This window comes from Choloepus didactylus, chromosome 7 (genome assembly GCF_015220235.1).
Source record: "Choloepus didactylus isolate mChoDid1 chromosome 7, mChoDid1.pri, whole genome shotgun sequence".
NCBI classification, from domain to species: Eukaryota; Metazoa; Chordata; class Mammalia; order Pilosa; family Megalonychidae; genus Choloepus; species Choloepus didactylus.
This window is the reverse complement of record NC_051313.1, coordinates 52,342,818-52,369,095: the sequence shown is the minus strand read 5'-3', so window position 1 is coordinate 52,369,095 and position 26,278 is coordinate 52,342,818. Positions and strand designations below refer to the sequence as shown.

Sequence of the window (26,278 nt, the reverse complement as noted above, 5' to 3'; positions counted from 1 at the left end):
TCTTGGGGGCTCCCCTCACCGTGTGTTTCCCGGGCAAGGAGTCCACAGGGCAGCACTCTCTTCAGAAAAGTTCTGAACACATTTGAGTGCTGTGATGAGGACACCTCTTCACCGTCACTCGTCGAAACTAAAAGACCCCAATTGGCCGACCTCAAAATACAAAGACCCTCGGCAGTCATTTGACCCAGCCCTTTCCTGAGATCCGAATCCCCCACAACCTCTTCCTGAACACATCCAGATGGAGGACAGTACCAGTGTGGGGGTACATTTATACACTTTTTCAAGAATATCCAAAATTTTTTCTCTTTTAAATCAAATAATAAAGCAGACACCCAAATAGAATAAATAATTGTAGGTAAAAGGGTTGTTGAATGAGTTTATTCTTACAACACAGAAGGTTGTGTTTCTTACTAATTTGGAAAAATAGTGTTAGTACATGTGGTTTCAATGTAACTCTAAAAGACCAGGAGATGCCTTGCAGATCTTGTTACCCTTAATTGTTTCAATTTCACTTTTCTAGGTGCTCCTCAGTTCTCTACCTCTGCTTTAATGAGTGCCCAAAACCCAGTGCGATCCTCTAATGAGGACACCCTGATTAAAATAGTAAACCTGGCTCCACATTAAGAGTGTTGCTATTAATAAAAATGCGATTTCAAAATAAATAACATTCAACCCCGATCAAGCAAAGTCAGAAGCACTGTTGGTGGTAATGTAAACTGCTAGAGTCTTTGCAGAAAGCAATTTAGCCACAGAGATCAGAAGCTTAAAAGTGTTCATACTCCCTTAGGTAGTAGGAATTTAGCTTAAGATAACAACCAGGAATGAGAAGAATATTTATTTATAACAATACTCTCACTATAGAATATTAGTAAAAATTATTTGAAAACAATCTCCAAGTCTAAAAAAAAGACTAATGAAACAAATTACAACATAGTCTTAGGATAGGACATACAACTACTGAAAATACTGTTCTGAAGAACATGACCTGGGAAATGGCCAAAATACATAGTTAATTTTAAAACTTTGGGTTATAGGTTGTAACTATATCAACCTCATTATTCCAATTTTATCAAACATACACATACATATATTTGATAAAAGATGAGGTTATATACCAAAATATGATGAATGGGGTCACAAGTTAATTTTTATTTTTAAAGACTTTTCTAAATTTTCTCCAATAAATAAATAATATTAGATAGATAGATGAATACATTGCCAACAGAGAGAGAGAGAGAATGTTGCTGAACATTCAAAGTCTGTCTTCCTGCTCACCTAAATTAAGATAATTTCTTGCTCTTCTAGATGTTTCCAAAATTAGCTTGTATGGCATTGCAAATAATATACAGGACCAAAAACCTAATATTTGTGCACACAGACATGCACACGCACACACTCACCCATGTGGCAGGGCCAGCATACCTGGCTCTTCTGAAACCAAAGCAGAAAGCTTCCTGACACAAGCCACTCATACTCCTGGGTTTGAGCTGGTTCTAAATTATCCAGCTACTGATAATGGATACCTAAATGCTTCTGACTAAATAGCAAATGACCTCAATAATACTGTCGATAATAGTTGGGTATGTGTGTATGTGTCTGTGTGTGTGTTTGTATGTGTGTAGGGGATATCTGTGTGTGCATAAGTATGTGAGTTGATGTGGTTGTGAGGGTGGTGTGGTGAGGAAATGGAGAGTAGTGTAGGAAGTAACAGGAAGAGAGAGTGGAAATAAAACATCCTCAATGAACCGAGAAGAGGAATTAGTATCTTTCAGGTCACCATGGAAAACAGATTCAAATAAAGGGAAATTAGTACTTTAAATGCTACAAACACCAATATTCAACTTAGAGAATTTCCAACGTATTACAAGACAAGAACTGTCTTCATGCCGATCATTCAGGAAATTAAATGTCAGACCATAGTATCAGCTGAAGTTCTGGAAGACTTTTAACTAATGCCTGATCCATTCCCACCAATGCAGGTAATGTATCTCAAGCCCCATTCCTACCAAGAGGAGGAGCTGGAGAATGAGTCCTGCTGCCCCCATCATCGTCTGAACTCCTGGGCATGCACGCACGCATGCACGCACGCACACACATAGCTGCAGCCTCCAACCACTCCCTCTCCATCTATGACCATCACACGATTATTTGCCTGCCTTAGTTTTTTGAATGATCCATCCATCTTTCCATCCTTCCTTCCTTCCTTCCTCCCTCCCTCCCTTCCTTCCTCTCTCCTTTCCTTTCTTCTATCCATCCAAAATTTACTGAGAACATCCAATGCACTATTTACTGGTGATCTCGCCTATAATCCAATCTGCTCTTTTGGAGCCTGAACACCTTAATTAACTCTTGCCAATTCCCCTCCCCAACCCTAAAAATTGAACCTTTATCCCTACAACTTCAGCCTACAGGCACTTGCTCAGAGACCACTTCAAAGATGAGATGACTTCAAACAGTTCCCACAGACCTATGTTGGGGAAGCCTCCCCCACCCAGAGGTCCCTGCTGCCATGTATATACTACCACCCCAACACACACACACACACACACACACACACACACACACAAGATCTGGTCCCCTGATACCAACCCAAGGTAAAATGACTTCCCCTGCCCCTTGGCCACCATGAATTTTGCTCCTGGCTACCAACCCCACTCCTACCCCACACCTGAGTTCATCTCCTAGCTCTTGCCCCATTCATCGTCACTTTCTACCTTTTCCCCCGTCAGCTAGAACTGTAATTCTGTTAATTCTGACAGCCTTAAGGCCACGACTACACAGCAATGATAGAAATTATGTTTCTTTGGTCAAATGCACATGTAACAATATTAATAATAATACTTTGAATAGCATAAGATTTACAAATCATTTGTTGACACTGTCCTCATTTTCCCACAATCTTGAACTTTCCAGCTCTAATACTCTCAGTGCATCATGTACAGCCACTCCACTAGACTAGGAGGAAATGCCTTGAACTCAAATGACACAGAATCACACTCACATATACCTACATGTGAAATATCCAAGACCAGTTCATACACAAAAAGAACATCTAAGATGGGCAGGAAGTTAATTGGCTCCAGCCCCACTGGGATGCTGTAGCACTGACTATACCAAGAGGTGGTGAGCCACCATTGCCCAAAGGAAACTAAGGAAACCAACTAAAGAGAGCACAAAGTAGAATTCAGGTGCTTATTCAATGACAAGCATTAAGTCCCACCATCTCAGAAGCTATAAGATAAGCTCCGGTGTAAAACATGTCAGTGTGGCTGAGAACACAATCTGGGCAAGATGGTGGGTGGGAAGCCCAGTCTCTCCTCCACCCCCATAGGTGCTGAATACAGAGAACCAACCCTGGACCCAGACATCACAGCCTGGTACCTACATAAAGTACAGCCAAGCACACAGATACTGGCCTAAAGTTTTCCATTCTGCTACCCCTCCCGAGCCCAGTGATCCCCAGAACCTGAAGAGATCTGTAGGGCTTGCCTTTGATCAGCCGTTCAGGTCTTGTCCCTGGTAAGGTCCACATTGCCTGTGCCAAGTGCCCAAAGATGGTGGCATCGAGAGTGGAAAGCTTGGGCCCCATGATGTACTTCTTATCACCTGCAGTAGATACAGCAGAGAGGTCACTGGGCTGGCCCACATCGCCCCAGATGGTCACCACGGCATTCAAGACACTCACAACACACACTTTTTAAACTGCACACCATAAAGCTTTGCAGAGTCAAAATGCATGCACCCTCTTTTTTTAAAAAAAAAAGTAGAACTGAAAGTAAATCAGATTAAACAATTCTATTAACCCACACTGCATCAACTCACACTGTAATAAAGCAGGCAAGTCACTAGGAATGTATTCAGATAAGGAGATGAGGGAGGGTGCTCATGGAACAGAGAGAGAACTGATCACCAACCAACTTCTGTAGGAAACTCATTGTCTTAAACTCTAGTAATTAAAGCTGAGATGGTTGAGTGAGAACATCTGGGAGTTTGCATAAGCCATCTCTAGGGTAATCCAAACCAAGCACACCCAACCTCAGCAATTACATTATTTTCCTTCGGGAAAAAAAAAAAAAAACACAAGACACCTAAGCTACTGAAGACGTTTGGCAGCAAGGTTTTCCATGATGTCATCATGGTCTTGGCAAGGTTCTCAACACTGAGCAGTGGCTTCCATGGGAACTGCTGCACAAAGGAAGGATAAGTCTGCAGACACCTAAAGGCTATGAAATCACAGGCCTCAGCCCTGGGATCGGGCTCCTATACAAGTTTCACCCGGCTACTCTCATGGCTCCATTTCCACTACTTCTGATGGAGCTCAGGCCTTGCCATCTGGACTATCACATCTGACCTATTAAAATTGCCCCAAGGCATCTCCTGGGCTACCATCAGGCCCTGTCACATACAGAGGCAGCACAGGTGGAGTTGGGTTAACATGGTTCACATCCTGGCACCACCATTATTCACTGTGGGAACAGTTTTCTTATCTCGAAAATGGAGCTGATATTAATAGTGCCTCTTTCAAAGGGGTGTTGTGAGGATTAAATTATATAATGCATGTAAAGCACTTAACACCATATCTGGGTATAGCTCAGTTAATATTAACTCTTATAGCCCTTTCCTTTTTCCAGTCCATTCCATATCCCACCTGAAACTTCAATCACCTCAAACAACCTTTTCACTGTTACTCCCTTTCTTAACATCCCCAATGGTTTATGAAATGGGTTATGAAATAAAGTCCAAACTCAACATGGAATACAACTTGGCCCATTTTAACCTGCCTCCAACCCATGTTCCAGCATTATTCTTCACTCCCCCTTTACTTATGCTTCCCAATGCTACATCTTTGCACATGCTGTGCCCACCCCTCTCCCTGTCCCCCACAACCCAGATGTGCTCCCCACTTCTCTCCACCTGATAAATTCCATCCATCCTTTAGGGTCCATCTCAAGGCTCCTTTCAAAGCTTTCTCCGTCTACTCTATCTGGCTGCAAAAGGAGCTTTCAATTCATACAGACCAGTGTTCAAATATCATATTGGTCCATACAACCTTAAGTGACTTCAGTTAAGGCATTTCAGACCTGTTAACCTCAAGTTCCTGAACTATAAAATGGGAAGAATCACTAGTTATTGAGAGGAATAACTAAGACAACTTGAGCAAAACACATGGCAGACTCATCCTGCCTTTTCTCTCCTAGGTCCCTTGAAGGGCTTTTTTTCCACACAGTTAAGCCGGTGTTTTTTCATTTGTACCTTTCACCTTTCCAACTAAATGATAAGCTCCTTGAAGGTAAGGACCATGTCTTACTTTTATTTAACAAACACTTATACAGCATTTTCTTGGCATGGTTCTATGTGCCATATTCTATGTTCTTATACCGTTCTTGCAAGGCAAGCTAAGGAAATTAAATATCTGATGACAATGCACAGGTAAGATAAGAGGGGAAAATGGCTGGAGGAGGGAAAAAGGGTCCACAAACCAATGTGGCACAAACAAAGCTGGAGGTGATTAAACAAAAACTCATATCTACCGTATAATACATAGGGACCAAGAAATCACCTAGACTAATCTAATATCTGACTCTTCTGGTAAGGACATGAAAGTTGTCCATACTTGAGCCCACAGGCATACCCCATGGTCAACCAACTTCTCCATCATCTGAGTCTTTCCCTGGGATCCAAAACTATTACCCATATGGTGGGGAAAAAATATTGCCTAGACAAAAATAACAACAAAAAACTTGGTATGGTTTGTTCACTTAAGAAATATCAGTTACTTCTTAATGGTGTGTCCTGCTTATTCCATGTCTCAGCCACACCCCTGCTGGAATTAAATGAGTATGTGGGGGGGGGGGTGCAAAGGGACCCGCCGCCTGCAAGGAAGGGGAGGAGGAACAGGCCAGCCAGACACCCAGCATTCCCTCCTCTGGGAGGTGCCAGGGCTCAGCCCACTCAAGGCCAGGTCGTGGGGCAGCACACAGACTAGAAAGCACGAGAAGGCTTCAGAACTCTAGTGAGATGTTTCAGAAAGAACAAAGCAAGACAAAATTAAGGACAGAGAAAAACAACAATGGCTTCCTGATCTCCCCATACACACACCCCCACCCCCTCAAAAAAGAAAACATTGGTCTTGTTGAATTGCTCAATAGGGCTCCAAGGGCAAGGCAAAAGTCAAGTCTGTAAATTGTGAAGTCCACTGTAGAATCACAGACTTTAGGGGTAAGATAAAAAAGGCATGTGGATAAATGGCTTGGCAAAAACAAAGAGCACTCGGGAACCTGATGAAAAGAAAAAAAACATTTTAAATATTATAATTTGAATCCCCACATCAGCTACTGCATATGGTGTTACCTAAAACTTTCCACTGACCCCAGAATACGAGAACTGAAAGGACACTGAGCTGGTTAGTAACAGAAGCACACTAAGAATGCTGGCCCCCAGGCTCCTGACTTCTGGCCCAACGCTCTTTGCTCAGAGATCAAGACCCCATAGAACAGCAGGAAGGTTGAGCTGTGCAAGTTTATAAAGGGATGCCTTAATTGGGAAGGAATACTGAATACAGAAGAAAAAATAAAGCGAAACCTTAAGGTGATTTTTGTTAAGTACTTATTTAAAATTATGGATGGAATTTATTATTTGTGGGAAATGTTAAGAGGCAGATACATAAATCATATTCTTATATATTTAATGAATACAAAATTTAAAGAATATAAAAATTCTGCAAATTTAAAGAAGATAAAAATTTAGAGAATATAAAAATATCCTCTGCTCTTAAAAAGGACTCATGGTACTAGTTGGCAGGAAGCATTTTTTTTAATGTTTTATTTTGAAAATCAAAAGTAATGCTGTGATCTTCTCAGTCTATCATACCAGGGGCTACCGAGGTTAATCTCAGACACACAGTAAAGGTGGCATCTGCCAGTTTTCTCCACTGCAAAATTTCTATTTTTCCCCTTGCAACTATATTCTAGGGGAGATACTTTGAGGCTGTGTAATACCCTGTTTCTCCTAAACTTGGCACACTAATTTTAGCATCTATTGGTGGATGTTACCTGAAACAATTATTATTGTGGTTTTGCCTAACAGTGATTTTCTACTTCTCTCAATCCTTCTACATTTATTGATTGGAATTCTACTGTCCCTTTACCCCCATTTACTAATTTATTCAATTATTTATTTATGTAAGTATGCACTAATGGATATTATCCTATGGGTTAAAATCCAATACTCTCATTATTTATTTTGTTGCTCAAATTGTTCCAGTTTTGCCCTTTGGGAGCTTGGCAGGAAGCATTTGGAACTGGGAAATTGAATTTAGACTTGACTCTATTACCGTCCAAGAGGCCAAACCAAAGGCTTCGAGTCTGCAGCACTTCCAGTTTTCACCAGGTGGCCCAGATCTCACAACGAGAGATGTTTAGCAACAAAACAAAACAAAACAGAACACTAAGGGCACTTCTGAAGGACACTCACTGAAGGAACAGACTTGGGTGATGAGACATCTCGAACTTCATTTTCCGCAGGTGAACCACCCGCCGGCTTGTGTAGGGATGGAGAGAACAGCCGAGAGATATCTGGGCACCAGTAACTCTCCTGCCAGCCTCCAGGTTGGGAGTGCAGACCTGGGAGGTGAGGGGCGCAGGGTATGTCAGGGTCCCTGAGGGATGCTCCAGCAGAAGCCAGCTCCCAGCAGCCAGGACACATCCTGACTATGAGGGTGAGCCCAGGTCCCAACAGCAGCTGGGTGGCCTCATGTGATTCCACAGCCCTCTGAGGCTGGGCCTCCAAGTGGTTGCTAGGGAGCAGGGACCACCGAGCAACTAGCAACTACAAGGACAGTGACCAGCAGCCACAGGGGAGAAGCCACACGGATCTGGGGAAGGAGAGAGCTCATGGCAGGAGCAGGAGGAGCCGGATCTACTGAGGGTTGGGGAATAAAAACTGGTGCTGGGCATATATAGAATATAAGCCTACCTGTCCTGGGTGGCAGCTTCACTCTGTGAGGAGGACCATGTTGTAGACTTAGGAACCACTTGGGATACCACAGGATGCCAAAAACTGAGTGGGAAGTCAGGAACTATGAATAACAAGGATGTTTGGAGCCCTGATGGATATTTGCTCTTTGTACACCAGATGGGAACTCATTGTGAGTTGACTTTATCATAAATTACAGATCAAAAGCTTTCAGTGATTCCCATTAACCTAAAGTTGCTTACCCTGACCTTCAAGTTTAGTCTCTGGCCCTTCCCACAATTGTCTTCCACCTCCCTGGTCATGGGCAGCAACACAGAGTTCATGAAAGAGAACAGAGCATGTAGGCTAGGGGTACCTACCTACCCCTCACCCCGTTAGTACTGACTGAGGTGATGGCTGCAGGTTGATGGGAAGGGTGAATACGGGGCAAAGCTATGCAGTCCCGGGGGATGGGGTTGGGGGGTATCCAGGGAGAACTGAATCAATAGAGAGTCTGAATCCAAGCCTGAAGTTTCAGGCCAAACTGAGGGAGCAAGCACACTGCAGAGTTGAAGCAAGCTAGGCTTGCTGTGCAGAGAACCAAGGGAATAGCAAAGGGCAAGCAGAGAGCCACAAGGGTCTTAAAACTGGGTAGTAGAGGGTGGGACCCATTTCTGTGCAACTGAGGAACTGCTCATGATGTGAGGCTGTTTGCCAGCTCCTCCCTGGGGAGGTCGCATGAGAGTGGATGATATGGGACACTCTCCAGATCCAGGCAGAACAAGCCAAGGTCTACTCCCTGTGACCACTCACTTCAGTCCAACCTGCTGGGTGCATCTCTACCTCGGCCTCATTGCGCATCCCATCCCCGCTGTCTGAACCCTCACCGTCTGAACCCTCGCCACTTATTTAAGCCCAAACCATCCTTTAAGACTCAGATCAAGTCCCACCTCCTCCATTCCATGCAGGTTTCCCAAATCATCCCAGTCCACTGGCACCTCTCACTGTCCACTCTGCTTAACCCCAGAGACACATACTGCTCAGAGCAGGGCTATTCAAAGAACGGTCCTGGGACCAGCAGCAGCAGCAGCACCTCAGAGTATGTTAGAAACGCAAATTCTCAGGTACCAGTTTTTGAATCAGAATTTCTGGGGATGGAGCTAGAGAATCTGTTTTAACAAGCTTTCAGTGCTGCTTCTACTATAGGGGCATAAAAATCACCCAGAGAGCCTGCAGCTCTCGAACCACACTTTGATTCTTAGGCACGTTAGCTGGAGAAGCACTGGCCTAGATGGAATCTTCTAAATGGATTTTTAAAACACACATTGCTGTGCCCCACCTCACTCCCAGAGTTTCTGACCCAGTAGCTATGGAGTAGGACCCAAGATTTGCCTTTCTAACAATCTGCTGGCTTCTAACCACACTTTGAGAACCATCAGTCTAAATCACCTTTTAGGTATAGCACCTTCTTGCAGTCTTATTTATATACGTCTCCTCAAGCAGTTTTTAAGCTCCTTGAGGGCAGTGGCTCTTGGTTTTACTTTCTGTCCATCTGGTACTTATTATGGCAGAAACCATTAATTAAAGTGATGACGATATCAAATGCTACCTCACGAGGCTGGCCTTAATTATATTTGATCTCTCTTCTGTCTTAGAATGGAGAGCTGCTGTAAAGATTCAAAGATATAATAATGTGAAAGCCTCTTGCAAACTAGAAGGTCCTATTCCAACATAAGGAATTATTTTCTACCTACTGCCAATAATCAAAGTGAGTAACTGCTTGCGGACAGAACCAGTCCAACTTCTCTCCCGGTGTAGAAATCTCTTCTACCATTTCCCTGCCAGATCTTCCCCAAATGTAACCCCACTTAAGACTTCCCAACATTCCCTGGAAAGGGCAGACCATTCTACAGTTAGAGAGCTCCTTATATTGAAACAGAATATGTATCCTTAGGACTTTCACCAGTGATCCCAGTTCTTTCCTCTGGAGTCACTCAAAGAATTTATGGCCATATTCATTTTACTACAGCATCCACTATTAAGAAGTAAGTCTCCACTAGTACACTGTTAAGTAAAACTCTATCACTTGTTTTCGTATTTATCACTATTTATCACTATGGGATGGTGAGTAGAAAAGTTTATTTCAGGGCACAGGAACCTCTGAATTGCATCTCCTTCCTCCCTTACTAATTCTGTTCCCAGGTTTACTGGTCATGGTCAGCTCCACTTCGGCTGCCATTTAACTAAATTTCCAAGTGCTGTGAATGGTAGAAGAGAAAGACTGGCTCTGCTAGAAACGATTAGCTCAGGAGAGAAATAGTGAAAAGATTTTCAAGGACTCTTTTTTTTCCATTAGTCTAAGAGTGTTTTACCTACAAAGTTCCCTATCTTGAGCACTGATATAATTTATAAGCAGATAATCCCAGTGAAGTCAGTGTGGGTACCATTTATATTTCCAATTTTCCCTCTCTCTCCACCACTAATTTACTGAAAATTTAAAGAAAATTGAGAAATGAAAATTTTGACTGCTTTACCCAAGAAGATTACAGCACTCTTACCAGCCAACCATCACAGAACACTCACTTTAGCTCTCTTCTTGCCTGTGACCAGAGGGCAAAGCTACAGGTAAAATGAAATCTACACTCTGTTCTCTCTTACATTTCTCATCAGACCTCCTTTTGCAGAAATAATATGACAGGCCATTTTCTTTAAAGAGCCCTCATTCACATTCCCAGCATGCTCTAAAATCACTACACAAATAGTTCTTTCAACGATGGAGGAGGGGATGCTACCACCTACCTGAGGTTATTCATGGTCCTTATGGATAAATCTCAGAATTAACTCATGGACTTTGACAACTTCCTGACCTCTACTAGTTGCACTAATCTGCTCAGACTCTAGGAAAAGACAACAGGGGAGGATGGAGGTGGGCACCAGTCCCTCAATCCTTCCACAGACTTCATTCCAGATAACAAGTAGCTACTCCTGAAATTTCCTGTAAAATTTCTCTGAATGAACACACAAGAGACAAGTTTTTCAGCTTATATAAACTATCTTTGACACCTTCCCCACTGACCACCAATAACACCTTCCTATCTTTTCCTCTCAATCTTCTCTTTGCTGATTCCACCTCTTAAAATTCCCTGTGATGAGACCAGGAAGGGCATAAGTTCCCCATCATGAGGGAGGGATTTGTGTTTGCTGTTCCACTTCAGTCCTCCTACAAATGTGTCTCAAATCCATATATTCAGAACATCCATGGGCTTATACTGTAATCTTAGGAAACCTGGATGCCAGGACTTGTATCAGATGTGGAAAAAATTTCACATATGGGAAATCTAGTTTAGGAAATTGTACCCGAGGAAGAGGTAAATGCCTGCTCAGACTCACTATTATTATAACTAATGGCACCAGACAGCAACTTCTGGAGTCTAAGATCATACGTACAGTCTAACAAAGACGTAGGAGTTACTGACGCACTGGTGATGAGCATTTTTGTTTGCCTCTGTTTTTGAAGCAGCTGAGACTATGAGGCTTTAGCGTCTGAGTACATACTCTGCCAAAATGGAGAGACTTGAAGGGTGTAACAGCTATATGGGTCTCCCAAGTGTCACTTTCCCAAATATAACTTCTGAGAATTAAGAATATACAATAGACTATCCTGTATTCTAGAAGAGGCTTTCACCTTCATTTCATTTCAGTTTTGGCTGCCCTGTGTTTCGGGCAATCAAAGGAACCAGCTGTTCTCTCTTTTCAATAAAGACTACCTGGTAACCCCAAAGTCTGGCTTAGTTAATGAAACAACATACCAGACAGAAATCAAAGTCATTGAAATTTAAGTTCAAATCCTTTTATTAGGAACGTATCCTTAAAAAAAAAAAAAAAAAGCTGAGTAGTAGTAATAGATTCTACTAGGAGATTTTGTGTTCAGCCATCATGGCCACCAGGAGCTCAACTCTGCAAGCAGACTCCATGTTCCTGTAGAAACTGTCTTCATTTATGGATCCCAGGTTTTGTCTTGGTTAGAATCCAAGATCCTCAACCACTGTACATCACCTGAGGAATCACCAAAGACTAGCAAAGATTTTTTTCCCCGCCAGAAATGTTAGGGCCTGCTGAAAATGGAGGACTTTACTCAAATTAATTCAACAGGTCCAGGCCCCTTGGGATAAAATCAAATTGCTATCTATTTCATCTTTTAAAATGGGAAACTAATACCTTCTCAAATGATACACCCATCAATAGGGTACTCATCGTGTCAAAATTCCTTGTGATGCTTCTTTTCAAGAGCAGGGCTAAGTCTTGGTCTCCTGTTCTGTAGGAGGTATTATTATTCCCGTACTGACTGCTCTCCTCCATCTATCTTGGCCATTAAATGGTTAAGAACAGTCCCTGTATCTTTTGCCCCATGAACACTACTTTCTCAAAGATCAGTGATTCCAGAGACAGAAATCTCCTGTGTGCCAAGTTGTATAATCTTGGAATACATCCCAGGTCCTTCAGAGCCAAGATAAGAATACTCCTGGTAGAATGGGTAATAATAACAACTGTCCCTTGAGAGGCTATAAGATTCTTCTTCCAAAAGATATAAAACTTTTATCTGAGTAACTTGAGGTCACTGAGATCCAACCTTTCATAACAAGATAAGCACCCCTTCCTAAGCTGACAACCTGATTTACTCTTCCCAGTTCAGCAGCAGCTGAAAGAAACTCCTACTGGAATTAATGGGATAGGGGCTATATGGATGTCTCAGTTACCACCAGCTGCATAACAAATTACCTCAGAATTTAGTGGCTTAAAACAACAAACATTTATTATTTCACAGGTTCTGTGGGTCGGGAATCCAGGCAGGCTTAGCTGATGCCTCTGGCTGAGGGTCTCTAAAGAGGCTGCAAGGGCTCTCCAGGGCTGCAGTGACCTCAAGGCTCAACTGGCTCTTAGCAGGGCCCAGGTCCTCACTTGCTGTCGGCCAGAGAGATCAGTTCCTTGCCACATGGCCTCTCCAGAGAGCAGCTCACAACAGGCAACCGGCTTCCATCAGAGTGAATGAGAGAGCAAGAACGGGAGGGAGATGATGCCCAAGACGGAAGACACAATTTTTTTGTAACCTAATCTCAAAAGGGACATCCCATCACCTCTGCCATATTCTGTTAGTTAGAAGCAAATCAGTAAGTCCAAACTATACTCAAGGGGAATGGATTGCACAAGAAGATGAATGCCAGGAGGTACCAGTCATTGGGGGCCATCTTGGAGGCTGCTGACAAAAGGAAAATATCTTTATTTCTCAGAGCTACATTCAGAATGTTTGGAGATCAAATGCCATGATATCTGTGATTTAAAACATATCCACAAAACAAACAGATGAAACAAACATGACAAAACATTAACTATTAAATCTAGGTGATGGGTATAAAGATGTTCATTGTACTAGTCTTCTACTTTTCTGTATGTTTGAAAAATTCCATAATAAAAAAATCAAAAAATATCTGCTCCTGTTCACTAATAATGGGTGAAGGGGAAAAACGGTATCAGCAATACTAAATCTTAAATTACAACATTTGATTTGGTTCTCTTGTGATTTTGCCTAGACTGTTAAATCAATGGAAATAGAAATCACACTAGACAATGAGCTCTACATGGGCCCTAGGACTGTGTCCCCCATACTCAACCTGGTGCCCAGCACACAGTAGGTGCCCAATAAATGCACTTTTTAAATGATCGGCAACTATAGCATAACACCTCGCCCTTAAATTTTTTAAACTAAAATGGTCCCTTCCAATACTTTAGGGCATAGGACTCTGGTCTAGAACTCTGGGGCTCAACCAGGAACTTGTATCAGTGCTTGAGTTAACATGAAGTTCTTCATGAAGAACTATTATGGCCCCCAGCCTCATACAGCCTTGGAGGCAAGAAGGCCTTTTAACCAGGTAGCATTTGGACAAGTCAGGCTCTTAAGTGCTCATAACAGTGTCCAAGTCTAGACCACCTGGTGTCTAATGCAATGAGACCTCTCTTTAACAAACAACGAAGAGGGATACCTCTGACGGTCATCAAAGAACTAAATACAAAATAGTTCATACGGGACTTGTCAAAGTTCGCCTCCCCCCAAGAAAAGCATTTTTAATTTGTACTAGAAAGGAGGTGTAAGGGGTGCCTGTGCTATGGTTGTGGGGGAGTTATCAAAACTTCTACAATCTCTAAGCTCTACCTCTATAATAAATTTGATTAGCAAAAGAGATAAAGGAATTATATTAAAGTAGGTTCCCAAAGAAAAGCCTTTGGCACTGCAATTCAGTGTTAAACCCTAAGTTTTTATAAAAAACTTTTAGAAATGTTTATATTCAAAAACACTCTCTCTAAGGGATACTCCTAAGGGATTCCTAAGGGAATCCACTATATAACTTTCATGGAAGCATCATTTCTTAGAATTCAGGGACAAGAAAAACCCATCCCAATTGAAAAGCTTGTGTTTCCTTTTCTTAGAAAATAAACATGAATCGCCCCCTTACATTTCACTTTTGATCTTGGCTGTCAAAAAGCACAAAGTTAAATTGTGCCCAATTCCAGGAATAAACTCATCCCAACAACATGATGTTTTCTCTAATTGGTTTCTGAAACTTTTGTGTTGCTGAATACATTATATTGCCCTGCCTTACATGTCTTTTAATGTTATAGATTGCCTCAAATTCCTTTTGGAAGTTAATATTTACTCAGAAAACAATTTCTGAATGCCTACTATCTACTTGGCCTCTGTTAGGTTAGAAGGAAGGCTAAATAAATAAATAAATAAATAAATAAATAAATAAATCGACCAATTCCTTTAAAATGAAAATGTCTACACACAAGGTTCAGGGAAAGTTGTGGGGGCGGGGGGACAAAGAAGGCTGGACAGGAAGAGTCCAGAGTAAAGTAGAGTAATTCCACGTGGGAGTGGGCACGAAACAAAGGAGAAGCACAGAGAAGCACTCAACGTGGACAGCTCCACAGGGTAGGGAGAGGTTGGGGAGCACATGACGAAAGTTTCTAAGTGAAAATAAGTCTTGACAATCTGTCCAATTAAGCAAGGCAGAGGAAACAGCCCATGCGAAGGCATAAAGGTGCAAAACAGCACGGTGTACGCTGCAGGGCCCCACAGGTAACTGGGAGTAGTGGAAGTAAAGGCGCAGAGGGCAAAGAAGCAGGCCAGGAGGGTGGAAAGGTAGGTAGAATTCAGGTTGTGAACATAAAGAGTTTGGCTTTTAGCCTAAAAGCATTGGGACTCTAAGTTTCTGATTTACATTTTGGATTAACCACTCTAGTAGAAGTGGAGGGTAAAACTGGGAGTCAGGGCTTCTGCTAAAAAGCCCTGGCAATAATCCAAACAAGAGCCTTTAAGTGCCTGCGCTATGACTGCAGGCAGAAAGGAGATAGGAGGTTAAGGGATTTGGAGAGCAGCCTGGGGATCAGTTTACCCATGCCTTCGGGGTAACTGCTTTGGCAAGCAGGCACTTACTGGACATCGGACTCTAAAGCCAGACTCCCAGATCAGAGCCTGACCCCACCACCTATGAGCCATGTGGTCTTGGGTAAGTCACTTGACCACTGTGTTACTTGTTTCTTCATCTAGAAAATGGGGCATACTACTACTACTACTACAAATACCTAGCCTCTATGACTTTGGTGAGAATTAAATGAGTTCAAAACTCTTCTAATTCATTTAATGCTCATCAAAACCATATGAGTATAGATAATATTATTATTCAATTATTGTGAGGGTAGGTATCATATTACTCACCTTTTCTCCCACCACACCTGATGTATACAGTGCTATTTTGCACCTTTGTGCCTTCTCATAGGCTCTTTCCCCTGCCTTGCTTAATAGGTATTATATATTGTATTACTATGTGCCTAAGAACATTGTTGATGCTCAATACACGTCAGCTGTTATCAATATTATTTTGATAATAATACTGCAAGACACAGCTCTAGGCATTTGGGAGACAGTGATGAACAAAACAGATAAGATCATTGCACTCACGGAGCTTATATCACATGGAGAGACAATAAACAAAGCAATCAATAAACAAGAAAGCACTAGGTCATGATGAATGCTATGCAGAGAATTAATGTAAGTAATGTGGCAGAGCGTGACTGACAGCTACTTTAGGCTGCGTGGTCAGGGAAGGCCTCTCAGTGGAGGTGATTTTACACAGATATATGAATCAAGAAGGATCAAGCAATGCAAAGGTCTGGAGGAAGAGAACGCCTGGCACAGGAAACAACTAAGACAAATGCCTCAAGATTAGAATAAGCTTGGTGTGTCTATGAAGCAGAGAAAAGCCCAGAGTGGCTGGCAGATAGTTAAGAAATGAGCTTGTAGAGGTAGACTGGGCCCAGGCCACGGAAGATGATGGAGAAGGAGGAATCTAGAATGACTTCTTGCCATCCAAGTTGAGCAACTGAATGTATGATGCACCATTCACTGAGAGAGGACACAGGAGGGGATGCTGGTTTGGTGGGAGGCGACATGTTCTGTCTGGGGATATCTTTGAGGTGGATGTGGGACATCTAAATAAAGATCTAGAAACCGCTAGGATTCAGGGAAGAGATTGGGATGGGAGATAAACACGCGGGAGTGTGCAATGTGAGATGAGGAGGTGAGGGATGGAATTCTAGAGACCATCAATATTTAAGAAACCTGAAAAGGAGAAGCTGAAAAGCAGGATCAGAAAGATCCAATGAGTAAAATAAAGGTGAAAAGTTCAGAACGACTTCCAGCTACTCCTAGATGACTTAGGTTCAAATCCAAGCTTCGTCAATTACTGCTGGGTGTCCCTCTCTGTTTAAGTTTCCTCATGGATAGGGCCACTGTGAGCAGTAAATGAGTTACCGTGCACATGTCAGTAGTTCTGTTAGTGGTACTTATACCCACCATCCACCAACCAGGGGTCACCTGAAAAAAACAAGATCAATGCCCCTCAGGGCATGCCTGGAAATCCAGAGCTAAAATGGAGGATGACTGCCTCCAGGGAAAGAGAAAGCCTGAATCCTTTGTACTTCAAGACACCCAGGAAATTCATTCCATTAGCAGTGCAGTCAAAAGGCCACCCCAGCCCACCCCAAAAGGCTTTAAATGGCTCTGGCGATAAGGCAAACATAATTTACCCTTTCCAGAGCAATTTCAGGGAGTGGGAGTTGGAAGTCAGGATGCAGGGGCTCAGAAGTAGATAAGGGGTAAGTGAAGAGTCTGAGTGTGGCTACCTTTCAAATAAACCTGTTTGAAGGGAAGGCAAGAGACAGGACCGCTGCTTGAGAAAACTCAGAATTGGGGTGGTATTTTTAAAGACAGGATAGACTTATGTGGTAAACAGAAGGAGTCTGTAGAGAATTTGTACTCAAACCCCTGAGGGGAGGAGTGGGCCTCAGGGCCCAATGAGAAGACAGAGTGCAGGTCTGAGCTGACAGGAGCTTTGCAGGATAGGGAAGGCACCGACCCAGGTCGAGAGAGGGAGGGACACTGGGGAGAGAGTGGCTTCTGCCAAGGGTCTTGGGCTAGGCTGAGTGGGAGGGAAGTAAATACGGGAAAGGGCCAATAGTGGAGGGAGGGGAAAGATGGAGGAGAGAAGACACTTCAGGTCTGGAATGCAGTCAGTGATCAAGTAGGATCAACCTCTGTGGCAGGCTGAGAGGCTGTGGTCAAAAGTCTGTCCAAGACTAGAGCTGGCCCATGGGAGAAGGCAGCTCAACGGAGGGAGAGGAGGGCCCCACAGGGCTGGGCTTCAAGGCTGGGAGGTGCTGGACAAAAGGTCCACACAAGCACCACGGATGCCTGAGGTGGGGTCAGGGGTGATGTGAAGAGGACAAATGTAGATCAGATTGTCCACCCACATAAATTCGTAAAATTACATGGCAACTGAGGAAATATTTGCCTCAAACATCATGCAGGGATAATATCTGTAAGATATACCAGATTGATTACGTTTTAAAGGAGACCTCAAGATTCAATAGAAAAATGGACAAGGGATTGGAACAAACAATTCACAGAAGAAATAAAAAAAAAGAAAAATGTTTATTCGTAGAAGTGATTCAAGAATTAGTAAATGAGGCAGAGGTGGGGCAAGATGGAGGCATAGGGAGGTGTAGAATTTAGTTAGTCCCCTAGAACAACTAGCAAATAGCCAGAAACAACTAGTAAATAATCTGGAACAACGTCTGGGGGACTTCTGTGACCAGACACACATCGTACACTGGTCTGGAATGGGTAGAACGGCTGAGATCACAGCATAGAACTGGAAACCTGATCCTGAATACACCCTTCTCCCGAGACCTGGGCCTGTCTGGTCTGGGAAAATCCGATTGGGGTAATCAAGGAAACCAGATGCCTAGACAACAGAAAACTACAAATCACACTAGGAAAAATGAAGATATGGCTCAAAGGAACAAACTTACACTTCAACTGAGATACAGGAGTTGAAACAACTAATTAAAGATCTTCAAAGAATCAGCAAATGAAACACCCTTAGGATACCAGCTTACAACAAACATGTAGTAAACTATTTTTAAATAACAAGACCTGCTGCTGGCAAGCCTTCAGTGAAGTGGTTCTTCAATCTTTGGCCGGTGACCAAGACAGCGTCAATTTCCCCTTCACTAAACTTTGGACAGGCTTCTCCCTGATTCCAGGGCACTGAGCTCCCTCTCACTCTGGCCCTTAAACTCTCCAGGCACCTAACAGGTACCTAACCAGGTATCTCCCTCTCCCACTCCTTACAAGGTCAGGTGGCCTAACCACAGCAAAAGGAAACCTTCTGAACCACATGTCCCTAATGACAAGCTCAGTAAATCACTCACCCATCCCAGTGACCGACTGCCCTGACCTCCTGCAGTTCTTTTCCATTGTCCCACCCCCAGCCCTTTAAGAAACCCTGCTGTACTTTGTTTATGCCAAGGTGAGTTCAGACTAGTTTCTGGCCTTTCTCCCCTGTTCCAATAGCCTTGAGTAAAGTCTTCCTTGCCTGTTCAATCTTGTCTGGGACAATTTTCTTTGGCATTGGTCACAAGGTAAATTTATGCTTCTCTTTTGTTTCCTGCCACATGGCAATGTGGAGGTACAAACCTAACAATGTTCATATTCTTTTGACTAGTAATTTCCTGTTCTTTTGACCAGTAATTTCACTATGAATTTATCTCAAATAAATAATTTCCCAAAAGTAATGTATGAAGATATTTAATTAAGAATAATCTGTACACAAAAAAATTGGATTAACTTTAGAGGAATTAATACTTTCCAACATAATGAAATATTATGCAGTTATTAAAGAAGATAAATTTTTAAATATGTCAATACATGGAAGAATGTTTAGATTTTGCTTCAAAAAACAAACAATACAAAGAGACGTGTACTTCAGAAATGAAACTACATAAAAATATATACGTGGATGATACATGGAAATAGAAAACAGTCATTGAGTTAGGTGACAAAATGATAACATATCTAAATTCTTCCCAATTTTCTAAATGTTGGCTTATTGTTTCTTCAATACAAGTTGAATAATTTAAATGAATTAAAATATGCTGTTGGGTTCATCTAGAACCAAACAAGTGACAATGCATTAGGATGGTATTAAGTCATCACTTTCCTGTGACTCCTCCCGAGTTAGACAACCTAGTCAATGAATTTTATCCAGGAAAATCAGCCCAGGAGCACTCAAATGGGGAATGCTTCCCGCTGTGGCAGCGCCGAGGAAAGCACTGAGCCTTCTCGTTCTGTGTTCATCTCCAACACATACACACCTAAGGGATGTGGCCTGTTGGCGTGGTGCTATCTTGTAAACTTCGGTTTTGCTCTGTACTTTTGCTGGTGTTTGTTTTTGTTTTTTAGTACTCATTCGGGAATTAGAAGTCTGAAATTTAAATTAAAAGTCGAAGTCACTTTTCCCAGAGGAGGAAGAAGTTAGAACCCCCCAAAGATTAAAAAAAAGACCCTAAATCACTTTTGTCAGTATTATACCGACCAATTTATGTTGCTAAATAAACCACAAAGATTTCTAGGAATTCAGTACTCTAGGAATTCATTTAATTTTATCATGCTAAAATGAATTTTTGTTTCCATGAATAATCAACTTATTTTTACCAATTGGCATAACAACAATGAAAATGGGAAGAAAATAAACACAATTCAAGGCTGCAACTGCCTAGTCCCCATAAGGATGCAAACACTAATAAAAGCAGACCCAGCCCCAGCAATCCATGGCTATTTAAGGATATCTGGCCCCCAGGCCATCTATGCCCCCCTCCTCCCTCAGGAAGTCTAGAATGAAGGGGATGCATAAAACAGTATCTGATCTTACACTCCTCTCCATTAGCCACTAGGAGTTATTTGAGAGGTATGAATAATATGTAAAGACCTTTCAGAATAAATCACTTCCACTTCAATCGCTGAGTACAGGACTCCAGTATGAACTTGTGAAAACCTAAGGCTTTTACAAGAATCTAATCAAGAGGTAAAAATAAAATTCATAGTCTCCAGTCCAAATTATTATTATTATTGCATGTGATTTTAACAAGCCACCAATGCAAGCACAGAGAAGTTGTTACTGGAACAAAAGAAAAGCACTGGCATTAGCTGAATAGCCTTAGACCAAAATTCCCTACTCATAATTGTGCCTAAGAGTCTCCCCCTGAGTACCTCTTTGTTGCTCAGATGTGGCCCTTTCTCTAGCTAAGCCAACTCAGCAGGTGAACTCACTGCCCTCCCCCCTACATGGGACCTGACTCCCAGGGGTGTAAAACTCTCTGGCAATGTAGGATATAACTCCTGGGGATGAGCCTGGACCCGGCATGGTAGGATTCAGAAAACCTTCTTGACCAAAAGGGGGAAGCAAAATGGAACAAAATAAAGTTTCAGTGGCTGAGAGATTTCAAATGGAGTCAAGAGGTCACTCTGGAGGGCATTCTTATGCGCTATATAGATATCCCTTTTTAGGTTTTAGCGTATTGGAATAGCTAGAAGTAAATACCTGATACTGTCAAACTGCAACCCAGTAGCCTTGATTCTTGAAGACGATTGTATAACAATGTAGCTTACAATATGTGGTTGTGAAAACCTTGTGGCTCACACTCCCTTTATCCAACATATGGATGGATAAGTATAAAAATAGGGACTAAAACTAAATGAAAAACAGGGTGGGATGGGGGGAGGGGATGGAATGATTTGGGTGTTCTTTTTTACTTTTATTTTTTCTTCTTATTTTTATTCTTTCCAGTGTAAGGAAAATGTTCAAAAATAGATTGGGTGATGAATGCACAACTATATGATGGTACTGTGAATAGCTGATTGTCACCATGGATGACTGTATGGTATGTGCATATATCTCAACAAAACTGAGTTAGAAAAAAAAATTCCCCAGCCCCTCTGAACATCATTTGGCTTTGTCATCTGGAAAATGAGACTATAAAATAATTAGCTCTCAGGGGTGCTGTTAGACTAGAACATCTCCCAGATGCTATCAAAAACAGTGTCTAAAATTTGCCCATACAAAATCTATAGTCTACATAATAGGTTTTTGACATGGAAAGAAGGAAGTCTTGAGCTAAGTAAGTATCATGTCGTTGGACCCAAACAGGGTCTGTGAGATAAACCCAGTCTGTTCTGAACGTTATCACCTCCCTTAGAAAAGACTAGAGTTTTCTCCTTCTTGGACTTGCCCAACCCAAAGCACAGGACCCTCCTGAGGCCCCTGCCACGGCTCCTGGCCTGCCCTGTCCTCCTCCAGCACCCAGGCCCCTTGGACCTCTGGCCCTGCCCTATACTAGATCACATGATTGCATCACTGGATGAGCTTTAAAATATACCTTTTCTCAGAGTCCACTCCCTGAGACTCAGAATTAATTGGCCTGACATGGGGACTGCGCAGCTGTGTTTTTAAAAAGTCCTGGAGGTGGTTCTAATGTGCAGCTAGGGCTGAGAACCACTGCTCTCGACAGGCTCCTGTAGATTAGAGAGCACTGAGAAACACTGCTTTGAGGTTGCAGAATGTTCCTTTTAGTGTCTGTTTACTTTCTTCTTGTATCTGTGGATTTTATCTTTCTAGGTAGATTGACAGGCTATGCTAATACCCAGCATATGCTAAATGTGCCAAGAGGTCCATAGATATAACCTTTTATTGCTTGTACTTTTCCACTGCCCAGTTCTGTATTCTTTCCCCGGTTCCTTTCACTTAGGGAGCGTGGTGTATGGCTGCTGTGTTTGAGGTGGTGCCCAGCCTTGGCTTGAATACCTAATGTGGAGATGACCCAGGCACCTCCATGTGGTGCCCTTTGGATGATATAATTAAGCAGGATAGGAAGAGCAGATATTAAAATAGCCTCATTTCAAGCACTCTTAGAAACAAAAACAGCTTTGCTACTGTCCAAGTCAATAGCCTTTAAGTACAAATCACTTTAAAAGAAGTGAAAGATTAAAGAGAGAGTTATTGGAAACTAACAGCACTGAATTATATTTGTGAATGTAGTTAAAAGGAAAAATTTTAGGCTATTTATATGTTACTAGAATAAAAAATTTAAAGAAAACAGGATTGTACAACACAAACAGTGAACCCTATTGTAAACAAGGGACTATAGTTAATAGCACAATTATAAAAAAATGTTTCATGAATTATAACAAAAATACCACACTAATGCAAGGTGTTAATAATAGTGTGGTATATGGGAACTCTAATATTTCATGCATGACTTTTTTTTGTAAACCTACAACTTCCCTAATAAAAAATATAAATTAAAAAAGAGAGAGAGGCTTATTGGAAATCAATCATTTTCACAAAGTAGTTTAATGGCAAGGGTGTCGAATATACACAGAGTAATTAAAGCGCCATGCCCTCAGAAGGTAGAGGTGGCAGCCTAAACACAAAACACAATCTAAGAGAACAACCAGAACGTGAGTGAACTAATCCACCTTGGCCTCTGCCTTGTTTTATGACGTGGAAAAATGTCTCGAGACATTTAGAGAATAAGTATAAAATCATGAAACCATCAGAACTGGCAAGACTCCCAGAGACCATCTCCAGTTAAAATCTCACTGCCTGTGAAAACACCCCTTCTCAGCTAGTGGTTATCCAACATCATCTTGGGAAAATTCCAAGATGATGCAGCTCTAACTATATCACAAGACATTCCCCAATTCTGGACAGCTCTGATTTAAAGTTCTGCCTTACACTGAGTTGTGATCCATTGTTACTTCCCCACGTCCACATTCCACCGTTCTCTCTGTCCTTTTCCCCTCTCCCCTCTTATACCTATTTGCAGCAACAACTAAATCATTACCCACTTTCAATATCTGAAAAAAGCCAGTATATGACCCTTGTATCTTTCCTTCTCCAGGCCATCCAACCCCAGTGTCCTCAAATTCCTCAAGTGAACTTATTTTGAAACCAACCATTTTCTCACCACCCTCCTCTGGATATACACTAGCTTGGCCATTTTCCTCTAAAAGATGGATCCCAGAACTGAACATCCACTCCTTCATTCAGGAAAGTTTGGCTGGATGTCTAATGTGTGCCCGGCACTCAGCTAGACCTGGGCAAGGCATGGTGGAGCACAGAGTCCAGCTGAGGAGACAGTCACACCCAACCACTGCAAGACGGTGCAGAGAGCACTGAGGAAGAAAGCACCAGCTGCCCGGGAGCACGGAACAGGTTTGCTTGTCATGCTCTGGGAGAGAGATCCAGAAAGGCTTCCTTGACAAAGCTGAGACACTATGCTCTGTCTATACAGACTAGGTTTTTAATAGCTTCTTTGGCATCCCACCACACTAGTGACATATATTGAGATTAAAATCAACTAAAATCCTTAAGTTTTTTTTCATGTCTGTCTCCACTTTGTATTTGTGCGATTAGATGTTTGGACCAAAGTACAGAATTTGGCATTTATTCCTAAAAGGTTTCCTCTTGTTAAGGTTGAAATCTTTGATTGTTGATTCTCACATCCAATTTTTCGGCTATCCTTCCACCTAGTGTCATTCAAAAGCCATTAGGCATGCTTGACGTTGTCAACAGGTGGTTGAGAAAAGTACTGAACAAGATAAGGGCAACCGCAGAATCCCTAGGCTCACAATCCACTTTGTGTGGGTTCAGTTACCACCACCTCCGGTCATGAATCCACTAAGCCAGGACTTTCCAAACTTTTTTTTCATTGGCAGAGGAAACCCTCTGTTAAAATCCAGCAGATTCCTAGCAATATCATCAGATAAAAGAGGACATGCTCTAGGTGAAGCAGGGGTGAGGACAGGCCAACCTGCTAGGGCTCCCTCACCTCCCCACCACAGCACCAAGGAACCACGATGGAACCACAGGGATCCATGAAGTTCCCTTTGAAAACAAGCCAACTTGCCCACAAGAACATGAGAAGTGTAACCAATGGCTTGAGGAAAACAAGAGAGTGCCTACCCAGTTGGTAAGTTTAGCTGACAAGAAGTCACAGTAGCTATCTTTTTGGTATGATTTAGTCACAATGAACCAATGATGGTCCTTTATGAAAACCAACCATCTACTCAATGATCCAAATGCAAATTACTCACAAATAATCCATTAAGTGGGTACCTAAAGATACACAATTTATATGTATTCTACCATGGTTAAAACTTCAGATCCCCTAGCTGAAAATGGGAAAGTTGACAGCATAAGCAGGGGTGGGGTGATGGGGAGGGGGGATAGCAAGTACCAAAAGTAACTTAAATTTCCAGTTACCAACTCAAACAAAAATCAGGAACTCCAGAAAAAAATATATATATACTAATAATAACTGTGAAATACCAAAGTTTCAGTATTGTAACACTCCTTCTAGATAAATCTTCAAATTTTCTTAGGAGAAAATTCTGAAGGTTGAATTGCTTAATAAATGAATGGGCAAAATTTTACAACTTCAAAAAGTTGTAGTAATTTATACTCCAATCAGCAGAGTATGCCAGTATCTCTAATTTATACCCCAATAGCACAGTATATCAGTGCCTCCTTCATGCTACTGGTGATATTTGTTATTATTTTTATTAAAAAACATTGCCAATTTAATTAACAGAATGATGCTTCATTTTTTACTTGCATCTCTCTCATTACTAAAGAGGTTGGACATTTTTTTCATGTATTTATTCATCATTTGTATTGTTCTTTGTGAATTACCTTTTCATGTCTTTTTGCCCAATCTTCCCCTTCAGGTATTCACTTTTCTTATTGACTTGTTGAAGCTCTTTATATATTGAGTAATATTCATTCTCTGGTCACATGTTGCAAATATTTTTCCAGCTTACTATTTAATTTTATTTATGGTAAACTGGGGCATATAGGAGGCTTGTTTTGTTTCTTTTCCTCATGTAATCAAGCTATTCAAATGTCTTTTATAATTTCTCCCTTTGGTGCCATGTTTAGAAAAACTTTCCCAAGCTCAAGATTACATAAAAGTTTCCCACATTTTATCTGATACCTTTATGGTTTTTTGTTGTTGTTGTAGTTTGTTTGTTTGTTTGTTTTTTCATTGTATTGCTTAATCCATTTGGAATTTATTCAGGTGTATGATATGATGTCAGGATTGTACTTATTTTTTCCATGTGGTTAAGCCATCTGTCCCAACACCATTTACTGAATTAATTTGCCTTTTCTTCACTGATTTGAAAGGCTGCCTTTGTCATATACTGCATCTCCAGTCATATATTTTTCCTGCACGAATCTCAAACTCAGCATATCCACAACTGATATTCATAATTTTTCCCTCTCCTCCATGTTCCCCAACCCTATGATTTACCACTCTATCCAGTGAGTTTTCATGTCAAGAATTAGTTATTCCTGACCGCTGCCCTCTCCACCCCACTCCTACGTATACATATGCATATGAATTACTAACCATTGTCAATTCTGTCTCCAAACTATTGCTCTAATCCACCACTCCCCCCATGGCTGTAGTCTAAACACCATCTGATCTTTCCTGGACTGCAACAGCCTCCTAACTGGGCACCTGAATCCACTCTTGGCCTCTCCAGCACAGTAATAAGTGCAAATCTGGTCATGCCACTTCCCTGCATGAAGCCTCTCATGGCTTTTTAATTGCACTTAGAACAAAGTCCAAAGTTATTCATAGGGCACATAGGCTTGTATGATCTGGCCCCTGTCTACCTGTGCCTCATACCCCTCTTCTGCCCTTGCACTATCTCTGGCCACACCGGCCATGTTTTCATTCTTCAAATGCTCCCAGCTGCCTTTGCATGTGACATTCCCTCTGTGTTCTAAGCTATTCCCCTCCCTGGCTCACCCCTGTTCCCCACCCCACACATGCCTGCCTAACTCTGGCTTATCTTTCAGAG

General features: G+C 41.9%; 1 protein-coding gene across 3 annotated transcripts in view; it reads right to left on the bottom strand.

Annotated features, from left to right (window-relative positions):
• The window catches only part of FAXC (failed axon connections homolog, metaxin like GST domain containing), a 72,457-nt gene that overhangs the window by 10,598 nt on the left and 35,581 nt on the right, over positions 1-26,278 (bottom strand). For 2 of the 3 annotated variants that reach the window (XM_037843629.1, XM_037843627.1), the window contains one exon: positions 3,490-3,606. The exons of the other annotated variant lie outside the window; for it this stretch is intronic. In XM_037843629.1, coding sequence (XP_037699557.1) covers positions 3,490-3,606 — 117 coding nt within the window. The remainder of the gene's footprint in view (positions 1-3,489; positions 3,607-26,278) is intronic. 3 annotated transcript variants of the gene reach the window in all.